Here is a 22,235-nt window from a genome sequence, read left to right as displayed (position 1 = left end):
GCCCAAAAAAGCCCGGTCTGAATAGGGTTATGAACAGTACTCTCCAAGCTATTAACACTGAGTTGCTGTGTATGTAATCAAAATGTGCTTAACAAGTAGTTTATTGTCCTGATCACCACGTAAGGCTCTTGCTATCCTTGTGGGCCAGATGGTTGGTTGTTACAGAAAGTCTTTCTACGGATCACTGCACCACCTGTAAGTTTGGACAGATTTAATCAATGGAGGAGAAGGTTCCTGCGTTTGGTAATGTCTGGAAATTTGAACCATAAGGACCCCGGTTATTATATTTCAGTCCATACCACATGGTGTTCTCTCATGTTTCATGATTCAACTCTGTCATTTTTTAGCCAAATGACCTGAAATTCGGCATGGAGGTAGAGTGGGCCAATACCCCCAGGCATTTTTTTCATTTTTTTATTTGCCTTAGAAAAATTTTTATGAAGGTTTTTTGGGGCATTTTTCGACAAAAAAAAGGATTTTTGGATCCTGAGCCCTGGTTTTACAACCAAATGATCTGAAATTCGGTGTAAGGGTACCTTAAACATGTGTCTACAGAATAGCAGTCACATATTTGGCATACACCACTTCCAAATGACTCATTTGGGGGACTTTAATTTCTATGTTTCAGTCAGAATCTTTTTATACAGCATTATCTGGTGCAGTTAGAAGCGCGAATTCCCACTGATCGACGTGTGTGCGGGTGACATAATTTATCCCAGATTCAAGCTATAAATCGCTTGTAAAAACCTTAAGGGTTTACATTTTAAGACCCATATTTACATGATAGCAAACAAAGCAAACTGGTTGGCAGGACTATTATAGACAATGTTTTAGGTCATTGACCTAGAAGTGTTCTTCTTGTTGTCTGTCTGGTTCTTAAAAAAACACCACATGCAAATAAAACACACGTAATAGACAATCTAAACTCTACTTTATATAGACACAATCATTACGTCCACACGTTTACAGTGACATCCATAAGTCTAAGTAGCGTGTAGCGTGCGTAGTCCAGTGGTTAGCGATCCTGCCTCTGGACTAAAGGTTGGGAGTTCAAATCCCGGCTGTTGTCGCTCGCCCGACATGTACGCTACTTTAAGGGTCGCTGTCCTTGGGATGGGACGTTAAGCCGCGGTCCACTGTTCATTGTGCTTGTCGAAAAGAGCTAGGGAAATTTCCTCGGTACAATGAACCTGTAAATACTGTACATAGCGTCTGTCTTCTCTGTCACAACAAGTGGAAGAGTAGCTCTTCAATGAGCTAAACTGGTTCGAGATCACTTTTACTTTCTTAAGTGCATGTGTATATTTGACCTACTTACCAACAAGAGGGTGATCAGCGAAAAGAGTGGGAAATGCTGTCGTCTTGATGAATAGACTAAAAAAACAGTTAAACTGTCTCGAGATCACTTTCACTTCCTTAATTAAGTACATATGTATATTTGAGCTACTTACCAACAAGAGGGTGATCAGCGAAAGTGGAAAATGCTGTCGTCTTGATGTATAGATTGATGAATAGACTAAAAAAACTGTTAAACCGGTTAGCCTACGTACGTGTCCTAAGTTGTATGCTTTCGCATGTGATTGGAAGATTTTCTTTCGTCACTGTGTTTTATTTTGTATTTAGGGCACACCGACTTAATTTTATGGATGACATTCTCTGAAGACCCCCAAACTAGTGCGTGCGGGCGAATAAAAAAAAAATGCTACTAAACCACAGAAATACAAAGCTGATGTTGTGAATTTGCGGCAGTACATAGCGACGTATACGACAAGCCGACACATGTTGGCTTTTTGCGGAATTTATGAATCGGCACTATACGCATGTACTGAGTTCTTGAGTCGCGGAGATTCGCCTTTGGTGCCATCCTCCAGAGGTACCACCAACTCGGTATTGTCGCTAAATATCATGGACTTCCCAGGCCTAGAGCCATGCAGGGCAGAGCCTCGGAGGACGTGATATATATATTTTTTGTTGAGAACAGGCGAAAATCAATGCGCGCGCGGATGTCATCCATTTTATTAAGTCGGTGTGGCCTTATGTAGCTCAGGGGATGCTCTGATTTGGTTGTCTTGTTTTGTGCCCGATTACCTGTTATAGATCGAGTCTAACTGCTGATAAACAGCTTTAGAACGGCACAGTAGCGGCCGGTATACGTGTATACACCATTTTACCAACGGAGATGTGATTTTTACGGTTCTCGCATCTGCCTTGTACATATCCTAGACCGCCTAATACTTCAGGCAGCTAGCAATTAGCACGGCGGTCTGTCTCTACGGCATTCTTTCCCATTGTTAGGGGCTTTCGAAAACGTATCGGGTTACAATTAAGGTCGCAGAACACAGTAATTATGACGCAGGTATAGAAAGTAGTGCAGAAAAACCTCTTGCATCCTGGCTAAAGCGACTTATGTGAGAGGTAGCCATGAATGAACTGCACTGTGTGGTAAGGAAAGGTATCGGCTTGTACACAGTATGAGTTGGATTGTGAAGATTTCCCTGTTCGTGTATAAATGCGCGGCATTACGCAACCACGTTCCAGGGTGAGCCGGCTGCAGTTCCGTTGACCCCGGTAGAGGGCCAAATCAAAGTGGTCGTCATTATGTTAAAAACGATAACTTTTTTTGGTTTTCAGTTATTTTGTAGAATATACCGTATATTTCAATATATTAGTTGGCCGTGATTCAATAGTGCACCCTACTATAATTTTTACCGCGTCGAAGTGAGTCACCTTGGGGTGCTTAACTATAGGAATCCCCATAGGCCGAAAACTGTGTTCTGCTACCACAAGAAGACGCAATTTTCGGCATACTTTTAGGAGGGCCTGCAAGGGGGGGGGGGTATTGATTACAAATTACGCCAAATTTTCGCCGCCGATTACGAATTACGTTAAATTCTCAGAGCTGATTACGAATTACGTTAAATCATGAGGATTCCCGACCGTCTAAAACACAGCAACTAGTAGTTCTACGTCAAAACTATTGCCTTTGTGTTGGTTAGCGCATAGGCGGTAGATCCAGGAGTTTTTTTTGGAGTGAAGACAAGTTCTGGCCAACCCGAAGACACAACCTGCCTGAACACCCCAATATCCCCAATCACGATCAGACTGGATACCAGGCTACTTTCAAATGATGTACAGAAAAGATTCACATTGCTTCTGAAAACATAGTATCGACTGGTTTGCATGCGGATGTTTGCGAGGGTAGGGCTAGGTGTTTCCGCAATAGGTAATAAATGATGTGGTTTGAAGCAAAATAGCTATTTTCTGTAGCTTCTATGTTCATTTTGATGTTAGGAAGTGACTAGACGGGTAACGTATTGATGCTCTTGATTTATTCTTATAATTCTTTTACGTAGCGTCGGGTGGGAAAAGAGAAGGTGAAGTTCGAATTTTGGCATTCTAACGACTTTTAAACGTATTGCAGCGGCATTTTGTACCGTTGATTTTGCTTTGTCGTTATGTTTGTGTGCTTATTTGTCTGTTACTTTGTGTTATGTTCTGTGCAACCAACGTACCATTCAACCGTTTGAGACGACATTGGTCACAATAGAAACACTATTTCCATGATGCAGTTTTATTTATCAATTTAACACAAGTAATTTGCACACTACATTCTTTAAACAATGTGATACAAATAAAATAAAAATGTCTGACATGTCAAGTTGGAGGTTGGCATAAAATTTCTGTTAACATGTACCATGTTTTTGCAAGTATCCATTATTTACATTTTTTCTGTTTAATATCTCAGCTCTTTTAAATATAAAGGAAATGTACAATGTAATTCAAGACCACATAACAGATTACTTTTCAGAAGTAATTCTAATCTGTAAGTATAGAGAGGTTAAGATCGTAATGATAATTGGTTTCGTAAGTTTTCTAAACAAATGTGAAAGTTTATTGCAAATTCATGCCCGAGGGCTAATTGCAAGAACATGACAACAAGAGTAAACAGTAAAATGATAATAAGTAATGCTAATGCTACTTTATATATACATTTGTAGTTATTGTTGGGTTTGATTTCTTTTCCGTGTGCGGTGGAGTATGAAATGGCCGACATTTTGCGAGATATATGAATTGGGAGGTGTTAATAGAAATGCAGTTTTTTGTAGGCTGGGAAGGTGAATAAAGCTGGGGAAAATTTTGGTGACTGTTTCAAATAACTGATCTCTTTCGGTGCTATAATGAGGGCAGTGACAAACAAGAGTTTCACGATCTCATACCTTCGCCAAATGATGTTAACCCTTGTGGTTGACAAATTATACAATTTTAATCATTGATTTTGTAAATAAGAGCCCCATTTGCATGGATTATATCAGTTGATCATATTCTCCACCCAATGACAGCCTTATCTTAACAAAAATGCTATTATAGCACTTCCTCATAAATTATGCAAATTAGGCCATGATTTGAATAAATTATGTTTGTTGATGTTCACCTTCACTTAACTTCCAACTATGAAGTATGAAATGCTCAGCAGTTACAACTATGAAATTATAAAAATTTGCCATTTATTATGCAAATTAGGTCCTCATTTACATAATCTATATCCTCAGATGTTTTTTCTCGTTCTCACAAGTGATGTCACAAGTGTTTCATAGTTCTATTATCGAACAAAGCAGATTTATAGAATTTCCTCATTAATTATGCAAATTAGCTCCTGATTTGCATAATTGTCATCTGATCATGTCAAGCATCACTTCAACCAAAAATCACGACAATCCGTCAACCGGTTCTTGAATTATTCTCCTTCGAAAAATTTTCAACAAATGCTCCTGCAGTTCCAGAACAAGCCGCTAGGGGACCCAAACTCATGTCACTTCTTCCCTATCCCAAGAGCTATCTGCCATCCAAAATTCGTGACCCTAGCATGTCTAGATCACGAGATATCAAAACCGGAAGTTCTGCTGCAGTACCTAGGAAAGCCGCCAGGGGGCCCAAAATCTAATCATTTCTAGGTCTCATGAAGACCTACCCACCTACCAAGTTTCATTCCAATCCATCCACTGCTTCTCGAGTTATCTTGCTAAACAACACACACACACACACACACACACACACACACAAACACACACACACACACACAGACAAACGCTACTGAAAACATAACCTTCTTGGCGAAGGTAATAAAGTGCATTTCATCCTCCACTGCGTTTCCAGTCAATATTTACATATTCTGTCGTGAACAGGCAATTGTTTGTATCTACCCTTTGCTATTTCTAATGTATGAGCGCTAACTCTAAGCTTACATATGGCAGATCTAACATCGAAGTCTAAAAGCCACCCTTTTGGCTTTGTTTTAAAATCCCTTTGTCTCTCTTTAAACCGAAACGTTTCGAGAGGTGTCCTTTCAGATCCTCCCAAAGCTGTTTCTTACACTATTTGAAGAAGAACAAACCTTGGAACTCAAATCCTTCTTTTTGTTATGAACAAGAAACCTACCTTTGTGATATAGATAACTTTGAAATTCATAAAGCAATAACTCAATTAAGAATCAGTAGCCAAAATTGAATATTGAAACAGGTAGATATTACAATATAGCCCCTGACCAAAGGTTCTGTCCATTTTGTCCAAAGCATATAGAAAATGAACTTCATTTTGTAATGGGATGTACCAAATATGATGTTATACGTAACAAGCTATTTACATTTCTCGAATCAAGTACCATAGATTTAAAGAGTCTCGATGTTACAGACAGATTTGAATATATCTTTACATGTAATGGTCCCCACAACGCAAAAATTGGTAGATATATAAAGGAATGCTTTGCTATTTTAAAAAAAAATACAGAAACTTGTGATTAGCCCACTCGATTGTAACACTTTATCAAAGACTTGTGCTATCCCTTATTATTTGAATAATTATGATATAGATATGTTAGGTTTTATTCGACATTAGGTCTTATTCGACACACTTATTTTATTGTTGTTACTCTCTTTATGTAGTTTGCCATACATTGTACCACGTGCAATTGTCGTGCAATAAAGTTCTTCATATATACCTAATGTCCGTCAGGTCTTTCATCAGGATCAAAGTGGAGTGTTTGAAGAAGTCCAACTCTCAGTTCCTTCTGACGTTCTCTCCACCACATGTACGCGCTAACGAACATTATTCCCACCATCACCAACACCACGCCTGCCCAATGGAAGCGATTTGGTACATTCTGCAGGAAGAAGTAATCCAGCATCAGAGTGACTGGGATGGCAAACATATGTACTGTAGTTGTGATGTACGCCTTTATATGTTTCAGGCCTGCTAGGAAGCATACGTTGCTCAGGCTCTTGCACAACCCCAGTCCTACCACGTATAACGCTGTACGCAATGACATTGTCCAGACTGGAGTCTCTAATGCATATGTTATTCCTAGTAATGCCACTGAACCTACCAAATTCATATACAGCAAAATTGTGACTATCGCCAACTCTAATGTTCCTGTCAGGTACCGCATAAAGACCACATCAGGTGCTAAGGCAAACGACGCGGTTAGCGGAATTACGATTGACAAGACGAGTAGTTTAGTGGACATCCCATCTACCTGTGTGTTCCCCACCGCCACTAGCACAACCCCTGTTAAGCTGGTGAGAATCCCAAACATGTCTCCTGGAAACAGAGATTCCTTCAAGAACACAAACCCGATACAGGCTACAAAGAAAGGCTTCAAACCTTGAATGAAACCAAACGCGATTCCAGGAACTGCGTAGATAAAGGAAAAAAAGTTGAGAAAGTTAACGACATTTGTAAAAATCACAAATAGAAACAACATGAGATTCTGGCGTCTATTTTCACCCGTTAACCTCGGCCGACAGATTGCTAAGATAGGAAGAAGTGTGAGAAGCTCAATCGCTCGCCGTAAGAAAAGCGTTTGGAAATTTGGAAGGCCTTCCTTGTCTATTAATGCTGTGAACTCCCCACCAAAAGATAAAGCGATGGCTGACATGACGGTTAGCAAAATGCCTTTTGCTGCTTGCAATGAAGGCGACACGTCTTTATTTGCATTTGAAACGTGTTCGCCTTCGTCAGTGTCAGCAGCAGATGGCATTTCTCTTGTATTTGTGCTTGTATTTTCTTCAGAACCTAGCTGTGTTGCCAGATAGCGCGCTATTTATAAAGATTGGCGTCACACGTATTGGCAATGTTACAAAATAATACCCTTTTGGGAGCAACCTCTCCCTTGATGCTCCAATCTATGTGATGCTCTCTCACAGGTGTCCTATCTCAGGAAGCTGACAATTTACTGGTGCCCTCTCTCAGGAGGCTGACACTTTACTGGTACCCTCTCTCAGGAAGCTGCCACTTCGCTGACGTCCTCTCTCAGGAGGCTAACACTTCGCTGGTGTCCTCTCTCAGAGGAAGCTGACACTTCGCTGGTACCCTCTCTCAGGAAGCTGACACTTCGCTGGTGCCCTCTCTCAGGAAGCTGACACTTCGCTGGTGTCCTCTCTCAGGAAGCTGCCACTTCGCTGGTGTCCTCTCTCAGGAAGCTGACACTTCGCTGGTGTCCTCTCTCAGGAAGCTGACACTTTACTGGTGCCCTCTCTCAGGAGGCTGACACTTAGCTTGTGTCCTCTCTCAGAAAACCGCAACCTAACTAACTTATGTCTCCTCTCGGGAAGGTCTTACATCATTAAAGCCCTCTCGTGGTAAACTGCAATATGACCTCGCTGATAATCTCCGAAAGCTTCAACCTCACTTGAGCAGTTGCATTTCCTTGATGTACCTGATATGCAAAATGTCGTTGGCTCCTGTTCTGAAAAAAAAAATAGAAGAAAAATGAGCATATCTGTGTATAGAAATTAGCCAGCTGTTGACTTTTGTTTAGATTACAAGATTCAGCCGTTCTATCAAAACCTCTCAGTTAACAGTTACCAAAAATACCAATAGTAGCATTATCTATAGTTTTGTATTGCTAATCTATAATTTCATTTTACCGTGTGATTTTTTAGATTTATGCTACACATTAAAGTGAACCCACATTATCTCTTTGAGTTCATCAGTGGGTGTGGGGATGCATTGTCGTTTTGAATTTTGGTTTAATCGGTTTGACTGATTTTCCTTCATGTTTTCTGATAAAAAAACATATATGAGGAAAAACAAAAAGATTTTATATGCAATTTTTTGGCGACGCCCTTTGGGGGCGGAGGCATTTGTGTAAGTACTACGATCGCTTTGAAAGAATTTCAAAAATTACACGAATGCATTCCCTGGGGAATTGGTTTTGAGGAAACCTTCGGCCATGTGGTTTTTGGATCAAGCAGGTAACTTACACCGGTGCCCACGTGCCACCCATCCAGCTGCCTGGCATGATTAATTACTGGCCATCAGTCTTCTCCCCACACCATGGACAGAGAGCACAGCTGTCTCTGGCCAAAGACCATATCAGATCACAGAGAGAAAAGAAATTGTCCGTCCTTTTGGATCCCACAAAAGGTAAAAAAAAAAGTCAAAGGAGTAACAACTTCAGACCAGACATAAAATCCAGTCTCTGGTGGAGGATAGAGTGAAGTGAAATGGAGGATGGTTTGGTTCTAGCGGGAACTCGACCAAAGTGAAGTAAGTAAGTATGTCATCATAAAATCTATATTGCTGGGGAAGAACGGCTGATTCCTCCTATACGTGTATTTGGTATATTGCCCCACACCTCCTCCACCCATCCTGTAAATTTCACTATGTGCATGTCTTTATAAGATAGGGAAATATGTTTTTTTCTGATAATTGTAATGTAGATTGCTAGCTCCACCACATAAAATAATATATATCATTCAGTCGTCGCCTTGGCAATGATTTTTATTGCCTCAGCCTTGTTACTACTATACTTTATCAGATGGAATTTTAATTATGTCAGATTGTACAGGCCGCCATCTCTGCTGACGAAGGGTTTAACCCTATCCAGACGAGGGGGGGGGGGCTCGTCACTGAATGACATCCAGTAAATTTCTAGCGGACCAATCAGAGGGCTGCTGAATAATTTGAATAATTTATCAAGGCCCACGGACGCGGTTCTTTCACTTGTAAAGTAGTCAATTACCACCGAGCCGGTGGCACACGATGGGCGAAAACATATATTTCACACCCATTGTACGTCGACATAAAGCGCTTATACATTACAAACAGAATTTCGTAGGACTGCCATTACTTTAGTTTGCAGCATGTGTATTGAGAACGAGTATCTTCATAATTCTGCTGGCTGTTTGTAGAAGAACGGCACAATAAAACAGTTTTCAATACCAACACGACTTAGCAGATAACACGTAATGAAGCCCACTTTTTACGCAGATTGTAGCACTACGTAACGTTACACAAACTAACAGTAGATGTTTCACAGAAATGACAATGATAGATAATGTAACGCATATACATTATACAGCACAAAATAAAGAGTAACAGTAATGTAGTCGTCTTTGGCCGGGTATGGCAAGTTATAGTACGTACATGTATCGGTTCAATCATGGAGGTAGCTCCATGGTTCAATCTTTACCGGGTAAGTTGACAGCAACAAGCTATATGCATAGGTTCTATAACTTTTGTAGCTCACTTGCGTCTAGATTTGGGACGAACCCATGTTACTTTTTCGCCGCAGTTTTTCATGTAGTGGTTACTTCGACAGCCTTTCCGCTGACGCAAACATACTAGTTTGAGGTTCCACAGTTCTTACAACGTTAGTGCTTGAAGTGGTGTTTTCCAAGTTTGTTGGTCTGGTGATGTTGTCTTTGTTGGCTTGTTGTCTGTCATTTCCCTCCATTTTTATGTTTGGCGGCCCGTCTTTGATGGGTTGGGTTTGGTTCACAAATCTCGGCTTCGCTAAGATCCGTTCCTTCCCGTACGTAGTGGTCGCTCCATTAGCGCTAGTGCAGCCACATTTGAATGTGTAAAACTTAATGTCTACAGTCCCGTTTTGATTCGTTCATCAAAGTAGATTTTACTAAGGTATGACTTTACTAACTGATTGTGGAAGTACTAGTACTTAGTACTGATGTAAACAAGAAACAATATACCCGCTCTGGTTGAGGTCATGGCATTTACATGAAACAAGGTGCTAATAGCCGCTAGTCGGTGACCTGTCAGCAGCCCTATGATTGGTGTCCGCTAGAAATCTACTGGATGTCATATAGTGTACACGGGGGGGGGGGGGGTGGCTTTTGAGGCCCGCGCCCACTTTCATGTCAGATAGCGCCAAAACGGCTTGCGCTAGAAGCGTCAAATTTGGTGACTTTTCCTAAAAAAACATCTGGCAGCAATTTCATATTAATTAGATAAATTCCTAATATTTTGTGTTGCCATGGCAACGGGTTTCTGACAGGCAGTTTCTGTAAGTTTTACGGAAAAAAGACTTTTTACAGTTTTACCCCAAAATAGCATATAAATGACGTCATAATGACGTGATATGATGTCATAATTGCACAAAAATTGTTTTTATGAGCTAATTTTATTACTACACCATTCTCTGAGAATTTGGTGGCCCTACGATAAGTGGTTGTTGAGTTACAGGGGGAGGGCCTCAAAAGCCCCCCCCCCCGGGTCTGAGCATGCCCAAAAAAGCCCGGTCTGAATAGGGTTAAAAGAACAGTAATCTCCAAGCTATTAACACTGAGTTAGTTGCTGTGTAATCAAAATGTGCTTACCAAGTAGTTTATTGTCCTGACCACCATGTAAGGCTCTTGCTATCCTTGTGGGCCAGATGGTTGGTTGTTACAGGAAGTCTCTCTACGGGTCACTGCACCACCTGTAAGTTTGGACAGATTTAATCAATGGAGGAGAAGGTTCGTCCTGCGTTTGGTAATGTCTGGAAATTTGAACCACAAGAACCCCGGTTATTTAATTCTATGTTTCAATCAGAATCTTTTTATACATACAGCATTATCTGGTTCAGTTAGAAGCGCGAATTCCCACTGATCGACGTGTGTGCGGGTGACTTTATTTATCCCAGATTCAAGCTATAAATCGCTTGTAAAAACCTTAAGGGTTTATATTTTAAGACCCATATTTACATGATAGCAAACAAAACAAACTGGTTGGCAGGACTATTATATAAATAGTCAATGTTTTAGTTCATTGACCTAGAAGTGTTCTTCTTGTTGTCTCCCTGGTTTAAAAAAAAACACCACATGCAAATAAAATGTGACAGTCACGTAATTGACAATCTAAACTCTACTTTATATAGATACAATCGTTACGTCCACACGTTTACAGTGACATCCATTAGTCTAAGTACTTGTAGCGTGCGTAGTCCAGTGGTTGTTAGCGATCCTGCCTCTGGACTAAAAGGTTGGGAGTTCGAATCCCGGCTGTTGTCGCTCACCCGACATGCACGCTACTGTTAAGGGTCGCAGTCCTCAGAACGGGACGTTAAGCCGCTGTCCACTGTTCATTGTGCTTGTCGAGAAGAGCTAGGGGAATTTCACCGGTACAATGAACCTGTAAATACTGTACATAACGTCTGTCTTCTCTGTCACGACCAGTGGAAGAGTAGCTCTTCAATGAGCTAAACTGGTTCGAGATCACTTTTACTTTCTTAGGTGCATGTGTATATTTGACCTACTTACCAACTAGAGGGTGATCAGCGAAAAGAGTGGGAAATTCTGTGGTCTTGATGAACAGACAAAACAAACACTTAAACTGGTTCGAGATCACTTTCACTTTCTTAAGTACATATGTATATTAGAGCTACTTACCAACAAGAGGGTGATCAGTGAAAGTGGGAAATGCTGTCGTCTTGATGAATAGACTAAGAAACAGTTTACAAACCGGTTAGTCTACGTACGTGTCCTAACATGTCTGCTTTCGCATGTGATTGGATGATTTTCTTTCGTCAATGTGTCTAATTTTGTAATTAGGCCACACAGACTTAATTTTTTGGATGACATCCTCTGAAGACCCCCAAACAAGTGCGCGCGGGCGAATAAAAAAAATCTGGCCAAAAATAAGAATGCTACTAAACCACAGGAATACAAAGCTGATATTGTGAATTTGCGGCAGTACGTAGCGACGTATACGACAAGCCGGCACATGTTGGCTTTTTGCGGAATTTATGAATCGGCACTGTACGCATGTACTGAGTTCTTGAGTCGCGGAGATTCGCCTTTAATTGGTGCCATCCTCCAGAGTTACCACCGACTCCGTATTGTCGCTAAACACCGTGGACTACCCAGGCCTAGAGCCATGCAGGGCAGAGCCTCGGAGGACGTGATCTTTTTTTTTCTTTGAGAACAGGTGAAAATCAATGCGCGCGCGGATGTCATCCATTTTATTAAGGCGGTGTGGCCTTATGTAGCTCAGGGGATGCTCTGATTTGGTTGTCTTGTTTTGTGGGCATGCAATGCCCGATTACCTGTTATAGATCGAGTCTAACAGCTGATAAACAGCTTTAGAACGGTACAGTAGCGGCCGGTATACGTGTATACACCATTTTACCAACGGAGATGTGATTTTTACGGTTCTCTCATCTGCCTTGTACATATCCCAGACTGCCTAATGCTTGAGGCAGCAATTATATCAACTAGCAATTAGCACGGCGGTCTGTCTCTACGGCATTCTTTCCCATTGCAAAACGTATCGGGTAACAAGCTTTGTGCATACTTTAAGCTTAACCCAATTACGCCGGTGCCCGTCGGGGTGTAGCCCGGGCCGGCTTCGGCCGGGCTCTGGGGTCACAATTGAAAGTTGTCTTCACGCTGCCCTATAGCTGCAGGGGTCCCGGGGCTCCCTCATTGGTCGGTTTTCGGCAGGTACCCGGCAGATGCTCTGTCGATGTCTTGTAGTGACCCCTGTGGAGTCTGACAGCTTTAACGCGTGCTTCTGACATCCCGGTGGGCCGGGGCATGCCTAGCCTCTACAAGGCACCGCGGATCGCTGGAAAAATAGTAGAAATTGGCCGAAATAAAGGGATAGTATACCAGAGAAGATCCAGGGCCATAGAAGCTCCAATTTGCGACCCACGGATCAGTCAGGCATTATGAAGGCTCTTGGTGGATACTCGTCATATTTCGCGTTTATATAAACAAACACTGCTCGAATCATTTACGTTCACTTACTAGTAGTACTTCTCTGACATGACTGCACGTGCCTTAATACAGACAACAATCGCCCACGCAGAAGATGCAGATCTAGAAGACGTAACAAATTCGTCCCGGTGGATTGCCGGCAACCGGAGGGGTGCCTCTTGGTGTTCTCGCGGTTAGGTCGCGGCGTCTTTATGTCAGTGGGGCCCGGGTAGAATTGAAGTCAGAGTTAAATTCTTCTCGAGTCCCGGACAGGTAAAAAAAATAGCCCGGTAGCCGCGGGGTGTTCCATGGGGCCACGCAGGGGTTACCCCCGAAAGTGCCCCGCCAAAACAGCCGGGGAACTACCCGCCAGGGCCCTTTTTTCCAATTGGGACCAAAGCTTTACCAGGGCGTTGGGCCGCGTTTACCAGGGTGGTAGGCCGAGTTGAACCGGCCGGCGGGCCGAGTTGACCCGGGCGGTGGGCACACACCAGTTTTGTACATGTACAAGCTGCGTAAGACGGACTATAAGGTTTGGACTGCCACTCACACCGGGAAGGACCCCTACTCTTTTCAATAAGTGCGATGGGTAATTTAACGTGCGTGGCGTGTGGCTCTCCCCAAACACGGGACCTCCATTTAATGTCCCGATCCGAGGGACGCCCCTAACCGAAGCTAGGTACTCATTTTCACCTGATCAAAGTGAGGAAAATCGTGTAAAGGAAAGTGCCTTTAATTTCCCACGGGTACAAGATCGAGTAGGATTCGACACATATTTTTCCGTGCAGACGGGGCAGCTTTCTTTCCGCGAAGACAAGTTTTTTTTTCTGTGCAGAAGACGCAGGTATTCGCGCAGACGAGGAAGGTATTCGTGTAGATGAGGAATTTTTTCTCTGTGCAGACGAGGAAGGTCATTCATCCAGACGAGGAATTTTTTTCTGTGCAGACGAGGAAGGTATTCGCGCAGACGTGGAAGGTATTCGCGCAGACGTGGAAGGTATTCGCGCAGACCCGCAGGTCTGTACTTACGGACCTGCGGAGAGTTTGTCAGCGCACGTATCCACCACACTAACTTTCATGGTATAACCCACGGTAATCTACTTTGTATGCATCTAGCTTCCATAGCATGCCAAAAACTGGGGGTTTTGGGGGTCTTCAGGGTCTTTGGGAGCTTTTATTAAATATATACATGTATATATATATATATACACACATATATTACTGTATGCTATTTTCTGATTGATTGATTCATATAGACAGCATAGCCAGCCTGGTTGAATTACTTGTTGAATTAGAACTGGGCTAATCAGAAAACAGCCGAAGACCACCAAAACCCCAGTTCTATAAGCCTGTTACGGAGGCTGGTATGCACCGCTTCTCGTTGACATTTACATACTAGTATTCTGACACGTGTCACCAGTCGAAGTCTCAAAATAAAGATGGCGGGAAGCGGTGCTGTAGAACAGGTCCAGAGTAGTACCCTGAGTGACCCAGCGTTCGGTAGCGACATGTTGTCGGTACTGAACGACCTGAGAGCCGAGGGAGTCCTGCTGGACGTGACGGTTGTTGCAGGAGAGCAGGAGTTCATGGCGCACTCTACAGTCCTGGCCTACGGTAGCGACTACTTCCGGGGCTTGTTCGCATCTGGTGAGTACCCTACGGTAGTTCCTGATTTTTTTACGGTACTTAACTGTATGTTAACTGTTTTCATGGTTACTTCTGTAACGTGCAGTTATCATTACTGTTATTACTGTTATCAAATCATTGTATTTCGCCCCCCCCCTGCCGCTACCATGAATACTGAGTTCCGTCCTATACTGAGTTCCGTCCTATTTTCCTTAGACCGTGAAGACTTCTGTGAAGACAGAGTGAATTACGGTATATATAGCGTGACAGGTCAAAATCCCCGAACATGGCCGATCTGTTTCTTTTTAGGCAACACCTAGTGTCTCTTTTGTAAAGTTTTGGGGTGTTACTGTCTATGCGCTGCTAAGTAGAGATAAAAAGACACCGAGATGGGTCAATTGTTATTGTATGGATTACGTTTTATATACTGTATTGTGACTAAATCACTGATGCTGTAAGTTAACAGAGTCAACCTATACAAGTTACGGAACTACAAACACAGGTCTGGTTACAGATGCGAGTACAATGTGTGATTACAGATAGGAACTACAAACAGCTTCGACAATCGGAGCTATATGCAGTTTGTATGTGTAAGTAACCTGCGAAATTGGCCTTGATTGACTCAAGAAGCTCCTTGATTGACTTGAAAACCAGCGGGCTATTAAATAAACATGAATTATTGCCTCCATGAAAAATGGTACTGCTACAGAACTCAGGTTTTTGTATCTTTTGTCTTGGACATGCTATGGTCTTGATTTTTTGGTGACAGGTAGCTTTTTATGTTCGAGGTATCCGTATGCTGTAGTATAGGATTAATTCAACTTATATGTACATGAAACGAATTAACAAAAAAATTGACTTGGAAGTAAGTATTGCCAGTGAAAATGCATTGGACGCCTTTAAAAGTCGTGCAGTACAATTTGTTTAAAAGGTAGTCAGTGTGAAATTTCCTTTACTCTTCTGTGTAGGTATGAAGGAGAGCCAGGAGAAACGTGTAGATCTGAAGGACCCCAGTGTCACAGCGGATATTTTTGGTCTCCTGCTGGAGTTCCTGTACACCGGGCAGCTTGTGGTCTCCTCGCTGAACGTGTACGAGGTTCTAGCCGTCGCCAACCACCTGCAGGTAACTACCTCTTGTCTGATCCTAAAGTACAAGAATTAGAATTAGGTTCTAGCGAATTGATACAAAAGGCAATTAGGCCTGGGAAAAATGTTGAGTTTCCTGCTTTCCCGATCGAGACCAACCCCCCCCAAAAAAAAAAAACAACAACTGCAGACCCTAGCCAGACAGAGCACATCAGACAACCTAATCATACCGAGGCCCCAACTGGAGGTGTATAAGCGGTCACTGAGGTATTCGCCAGTGTGGAACTTCTTGCAACCACATGTACGATCAGCCCAGTCATTGGGAACTTTTAGGAAAATGATAAGGCACTTGGACTGATAATGGACTGATGATTTACTATTTATTTTTGTATTATATTTTTTTGGTTTGATTTGTAATCCGTGACCCCGCCCTCACCCTCCACCTTGTTGAAAAGCGGTCATATGTCATACCGAACAAGCTTTCGAGTTTAAATAAAGGCTTACTACTACTACTACTACTACTACTACTACTACTACTACTACTACTACTACTACTACTACTACTACTTTCTTTTGTGGACCCCTGCAAGGGACATTTTTTTAACATTTAATATTGAAAATTTGTTAAACTGCATTCTATAAGTTGGATCAATAGAGATCACCGAACTGAGGAAGAAAAAGATAAGCCCTTCCTGTCGACCCTATTTCAGCAACAGGAAACAACCTTGTTTTCCTACGGCCTACCGTTTGTTTATGTGTATGTTTGTGTGTGTGTGTTGTGTTCCATCAATATCAGTATCCGGTTTGCATTCTGATGTTGTCTCCTGTACATGTGTTCCGTTGCCTTCCTAATGGTTAAACTATTTGGGACTTTATGTACACAAATAACGGCAATAGTATGTACGTTTTGTTATACGTGCCCCCTTGCTCTTTCTCAATGGACTGCAGGTTCAATCGGCCCTACGGCTTTGCGGTGAGTTTATCACACAACATCTACGTGATCCTCAATTCGACATGGCAAAATACACCAGAGGAGTCCAGGTAAGTTTCCATTCTTGTTACGTATACCTCAGGGAAGAAGATATCCTTCCGCGAAGTGTACTGTTTTGGGTTTGACGGATTTCTTTGATTTTCGGTATATTATTAGTTATTGGGGTCCATATGTTGTTTTTTTATTGCACCTGCAATTTTCTGGTGTTGAAATTTTACACCCCCGTGCTGCACGTGGTGTGGTTGTCTAATGGTAGGTAGGGACTGTTGTAAAAATGTATGAATTTAACCGTTGGGGTTATACGAAATGTGTGTGAGCAGGTCCAAATGTCAGAAATCTCATGTCTTTTTTCCCTTCTTTTTCTGCAATATATTTTTTTTCAACGGGAGCACTAGTCCTAATTAGTCTTAATTCTGTTTTAATTCTGTTTAAATTCAATTCAATTCCACGCAAATCGTACAAAAGCAGGGATTGGCAAACGCACCCCTGAATTGTGCTCCAATTTTTACAAAGGTTAGATTAGAAATAAAAAAAAACATTTGAACAAGCACACTATGTACAATCAACATCCAAACTAAAACAGGACAGCCTTGGGTAATCATTATCAACCATTATCGTTACACTGTGCTGTAGAGCTGTACGTTGAGTCCTTTCAGACGTTAAATACGGTCACATTCATTTGGTCAAGGTTGCAGACCTGTACAGCCTGAAGACCTTACAGGAGTCTCTGGACTCGGTGATTGCAGAAGACTTCATGGAAGTCACGAGCTCTGACGACTTTCTGGAGTCTGCTACAGAGGACGAGTTGATTCGGATTTTGCAGCTTGAGAAGCTTTCAGCACCGTCCGAACAACAGGTGATTTAAAGTGTTATGCTTCAAGCCCCGGTTACCCATTCAGAACCTTCTCCAGATCTTGCCCCAGAACACCAGCCAACTAAGGTCGGCTGAAGTTCGGGAGCAGTCTGAACAGATTTTAGCCTGGTTACCAAACCTATTATAACTCCCGAGTCCTACAGCCTCTCCGCAAATAGAGGGTATGTAGGACTCGGGAGCTATTTGCGGAGAGGATGTAGGACTCGGGAGCTATAATAGGTTTGGTAACCAGGCTAAACAGATTTAGGCCCCGGCTAACTTTCTGTAGAATTTGAGTTAATTTGAGTCAAATTCAACCCCCGAATGTGCCCCCAACACTGCTGACCTACTCCCTTCATGTCTGGTATGTTCTTTATATTAAGAATTTTACAAACTAGAGTTCATGGAACACATGCTTACGTCAGGTGTAGATATTTTGTTTCATATTAATGTGGAAAGAAATATACTTGTAACACAGATATACTTGAAAATGAATTTGCAATTTTTTTGCCTAAATTATCGCAACCAAGAGCACTAGTACTATTTTTTTTTACATTTACAATCTAAATTTGTATGTCAGCTATAATCTTGCTAGTATGCATTGGTCTTGAGGACAATCGTGGTGTCCCGAGTGGGGGCGCTCCCCTAAGCAATTTTCCATGACCCCCCCCCCCCCTAGTAAATATCGATCAGTCCCTTAGATCATCCAGGCTGCCGCCATGAAACTCCGCTGCAGTACGATTGGGTAAAGCCAGGTAGACCATTTTTGAACTTTTTGAACTACATTTCCACAACAGCTACCCACGTGCCAATTTTTAATTCATCCACAGCTACTCGAGTTATGATGTTTATCTACATTGTACATACGGAGACACACCACAGCTGCTCCACCGCCTTGACGTAAGCAATTACGATCATCACCTTAATTTTTCCAGGTGTATGAGGCAGTGCTGCGATGGCTCACGCACGACCCCTGCCGGATGGAGCATGCAGCTGCAGTACTTAGCCATGTGCGACTCGCGCTGCTGGATGTGGGTTTGCTGTACGGCCTGCTGCGGACCGAACTTGGAACCATACAAGAATGCAGGAACCTTATCTTGGAGGCGATGGCGTACCATAGTCTTCCAACTGAGACCAAAGAGGGCTGGCCACGTTCAAACTCCAGAGCACTAATGGATGAACAAGTACGTTACAGTCATGTCGCGATCTTTAAGTAGCCTAGCTTTCTGTGAAGCCCCTGTCACCCATGACCATAGCCGAGTATCCCGAACACCCTTGGTTAGACAGTACGAAAGCAAAGTCGGCTAGTGTTCGGCAAGGTCAGCTACTGTACAGCTGCGCCAGAGTTACCCCCACCACCTGATTTCCACCGCCAAAAACGTACCGATGATGGTGGTGGTTGTTGTTGGTGCGATGCTAATTCTTGTATGTGGGAAATGTTTCAAAACATTAGGCTGTGGACGGGAGGTTCGGCAATGGTTGCCTGGTGGCTTGCTGAGCACTAGGTCAAAGTTCGTCGGAAGTCTGTATCGCCCCCCGTCGAACTTTGACTTAGTGCTGACGTTACACGCATGGAAAAACGACATGTCTACAGCACTTGGGCCAGATAGCTAATGAAGACTGAGAGATTCGGTCGAAAATTCAACTTTTGAGTTGGACAACAGTTTGATTTTCACTTTGTAATTTACCAACTCAGATTTGATGCTTATTCAACAGGTGTTGTTGGCGTTGACCTCTGAAGCGCGGAAGTTCACGGTGAAGGGTTGGGAAAAGACCGCCATTTCGTTTGGAGGGTCGACCGCCAGCGCAGTTGCCGTTGTTGGGAATGTGCTGTACATGATTTGCAGTAGTGGTCTGCTTTTCAAGTCCTACGATCCAGTAACTGGCACTATAAACGACTTACACGCACCACCTGATTTCCACCGCCAAGCACCGAGGATGGTGGCTGTTGGTGCGATGCTGATTCTTGTATGTGGAAAAGATTACTCTCGCAAGAGTAAAGCTTGGTGCTATGACATCTCAGCGGGTCGATGGATGAAGATACCTCCCTTGGACCAGTACACGAGTGGTGTAGCGTTAGCAAGCTGCCGGGGAGCTGTGCTTGCGATCGGCGGTATGGTGAAAAGTACAGACAAAGATGGAAAGGAAATAGAAGTGCAAACATCTCGAGTCAAGATATTCGTCCCAGCAAAGAATGTATGGGAAGCAGTGTCACCCATAACACAACCTCATGCTGAAGCAACCACAATGGTGCAAGGAAACGTCGTCTACATAGCAGGTGGCGAGACGTTTGTCAACGGAAAGACGTGTTCTAACACAACCGTAGAGATGTGCAGGGTGTCTGTTGATGATGGGCACGGTGTGACGGTCTCGCCGTGGTCTATCGTCTTCCAGCCGCTGGTCGTACGCAACTTTGCCGCCCAGGTCGCCGTCATCGACCGTAAAGCCTACTTCATCCTCGGCAGACAGATGCACTTCACCGGCAAGTTTGTCGACCATGACCGCACGTCAGAGGAAGACGTGGAAGATATGTGCCAGTCGTTTCGGAAGAATGTTCAATCGGACAGTGTCGTGTGTGCGACTCTACTGTTCAAGGCACCCAAAGCGATTTCAGGGAAGTGAAACTGGACTATCAAAGTCAATACCTGCTAACACTAACTTATATTTGCCACTTGCTATCTCATTCACTCACACAATTTACTCTGATTATTTAATCACTTCTACGTATTAGGGCAACCATGGCAACAATACTTCTCAAGAGACTAAACTACGGAAGACTATATAGTTTATATGTGGAAAGAGACTCTGTACATGTGCTCTGCAGTAACCTTCTTGGCGAAGGTAATAACAGTTGAGAATACCGAGAGTGCACAGAAATACGCTACCGCAAGTAAACGGTATTCTGTCGTAGTAGTAGTAGTATTTAGTGTCGGTAGTAGTTAACGACAAATTTCGACGAATAACGACAAACTTTGATTTCCAATCTGTGAATGGAATCGCCATAAATTGTAAAATTGATCATGAAAAGCTCCAACAGGCGATTTCTGTGACGTCATTATTCGAACATTACGAACCGCTAGTGACATCATTAATTAGCAAGTGCATCCCGCTCGTAACGTAGAGTCCATTCCGTGTCACCGTGTGGGTTTTTTCTCCATGTTTCTAATACGTTTGAATTATTTAGAAGAAAAGAGTAACAAAAGTTCTAAATTTTTCAAAAATTTGAAAATGAAAATTTGAATATATTTGAATTCATTTATATATTTCTGAAACATTTTGAAAGTGACTGTGCAAAGATCTCTTTATTTAGAATAAATTTGAACTACCCATGTGTTTCTTTCACTATTCGAAATATTTAGAAATATTTCAAACAAATAACCAAATGGTAGATGTGGGTAATTGCCCCCATAAAAGTAGGTGCTAATCCTACTCTTCTGTATTCTTCTGTATATTTTTAGATTTCACTGCTGGACACTGGTGGCTCTTTTGTTGTAAGTCTGCCCTGTACTTCACAGGGATGTGTGAATTACTTCCTTCCCATCCCACTGACCTATTTACAAAAATAATTCGAAATAATGGTAAAAAATGGTAGAGTGCTGTTAGAAATATTTAGAAACTATTGGAAATGTCATAATCCACATCAGGAATATTTCAAACGTTTTAGAAAACCAGGGAATTATTTAGAATATTGACAAGATGTTCAAATTATTTCCAAATTATGAAATTTCCTAGACAAACAATTACAAAGAATTAAAAACATTTCTAAATAATGACAATAACCCACCCACACGGTGACACGGAATTGACTCTATGCGATCGTCTTTTCAGGAGATAATTCTGAAGATGAGTAAATAAATTTATATAAACTTTTTTGTGGGAACGAAGGACACCCCTGTAGCTATTTAGAACAAAAGAATTTCACTTTCTTACTTTAGTAATGATAAACGTTAGGGGAGCAAAGGATTTTTCAACTTAAATTTGGTCATTTTTCCCATGGAATAGACCAGTTTACATTTCACAGATCGCATGAACTGCTGCGTCAAAGGAGAGACATCTCAATAGAACGCCGTTCTTGAACCTCGAAGTTGAACGCGGCCTTTGCTTGTGATGTCCCCCCTGGCAGATCAATGTGATGTTCTGCAGCTCTGCTCTCAGATAACTGAGAATTGGCCATGTGGTGAGATTGGGTAAAATAAAGTATCGATAAGCTTTAGACTCAATATACAGGCACAGGTCAGGAACTTTCAAAAATCAAAGTTACCCACGTCGAGTAGAGTAGATGTCTTCGGCCACGTAGGAGCATAAGGCCATGTTGATTTGATTATATGGATGACATCCTCTGGGAACCCCAAAACTGATGCGCGCGTGCGAATAAAAAAAGTTTTGCAAAAAAAAAGTTGCATTCACTACGAAATCTACGTGGCCATGAAGGTTGAACAAATGGCACAGAATATGTTATGGCGAATAATCTACTCTTCGAATTCATTTCTTTACATTTTTGTCTTTTTTCCTTTGATTTTGGCATTCTACGACATTGGTATCGTTTCTAAATATTTTCCTTGCAACTTATGGTATATTTTTGTTCCATTAGCAACTGTTTTGCACGATTTACAGTATGGTTGAAAACTTTTTTTTTTGGAAACGGCCGAAAATTCATGCGCGCGCGGATGTCATCCATATAATCAAATCAACATGGCCTAAGTTCCAG

The 22,235-nt window shown here is 42.3% G+C and overlaps 1 protein-coding gene across 2 annotated transcripts; it reads left to right on the top strand.

The window, feature by feature from the left end:
* The first annotated feature begins 14,406 nt into the window (after positions 1-14,406).
* LOC109470280 (kelch-like protein 2) lies at positions 14,407-20,318 on the top strand. 2 transcript variants are annotated; one of them, XM_019769180.1, is made up of 6 exons: positions 14,407-14,618; positions 15,566-15,720; positions 16,632-16,724; positions 17,363-17,530; positions 18,463-18,711; positions 19,244-20,318. In XM_019769180.1, exons 1-6 carry the CDS (start codon positions 14,411-14,413, stop codon positions 20,147-20,149), a joined length of 1,779 nt encoding a protein of 592 aa, XP_019624739.1. In that variant the 5' UTR covers positions 14,407-14,410; the 3' UTR covers positions 20,150-20,318. The 2 variants fall into 2 exon arrangements, with proteins under 2 accessions (XP_019624739.1, XP_019624740.1); XM_019769181.1 differs by lacking the exon at positions 16,632-16,724.
* Positions 20,319-22,235: the final 1,917 nt, after the last annotated feature.

The sequence above is a fragment of the Branchiostoma belcheri genome, unplaced genomic scaffold (assembly GCF_001625305.1).
Source record: "Branchiostoma belcheri isolate BF01 breed outbred unplaced genomic scaffold, Haploidv18h27 scaffold22, whole genome shotgun sequence".
Taxonomy (NCBI): domain Eukaryota; kingdom Metazoa; phylum Chordata; class Leptocardii; order Amphioxiformes; family Branchiostomatidae; genus Branchiostoma; species Branchiostoma belcheri.
The sequence above is the reverse complement of the archived record's forward strand: the minus strand, read 5'-3'. Positions and strand labels throughout refer to the sequence as shown.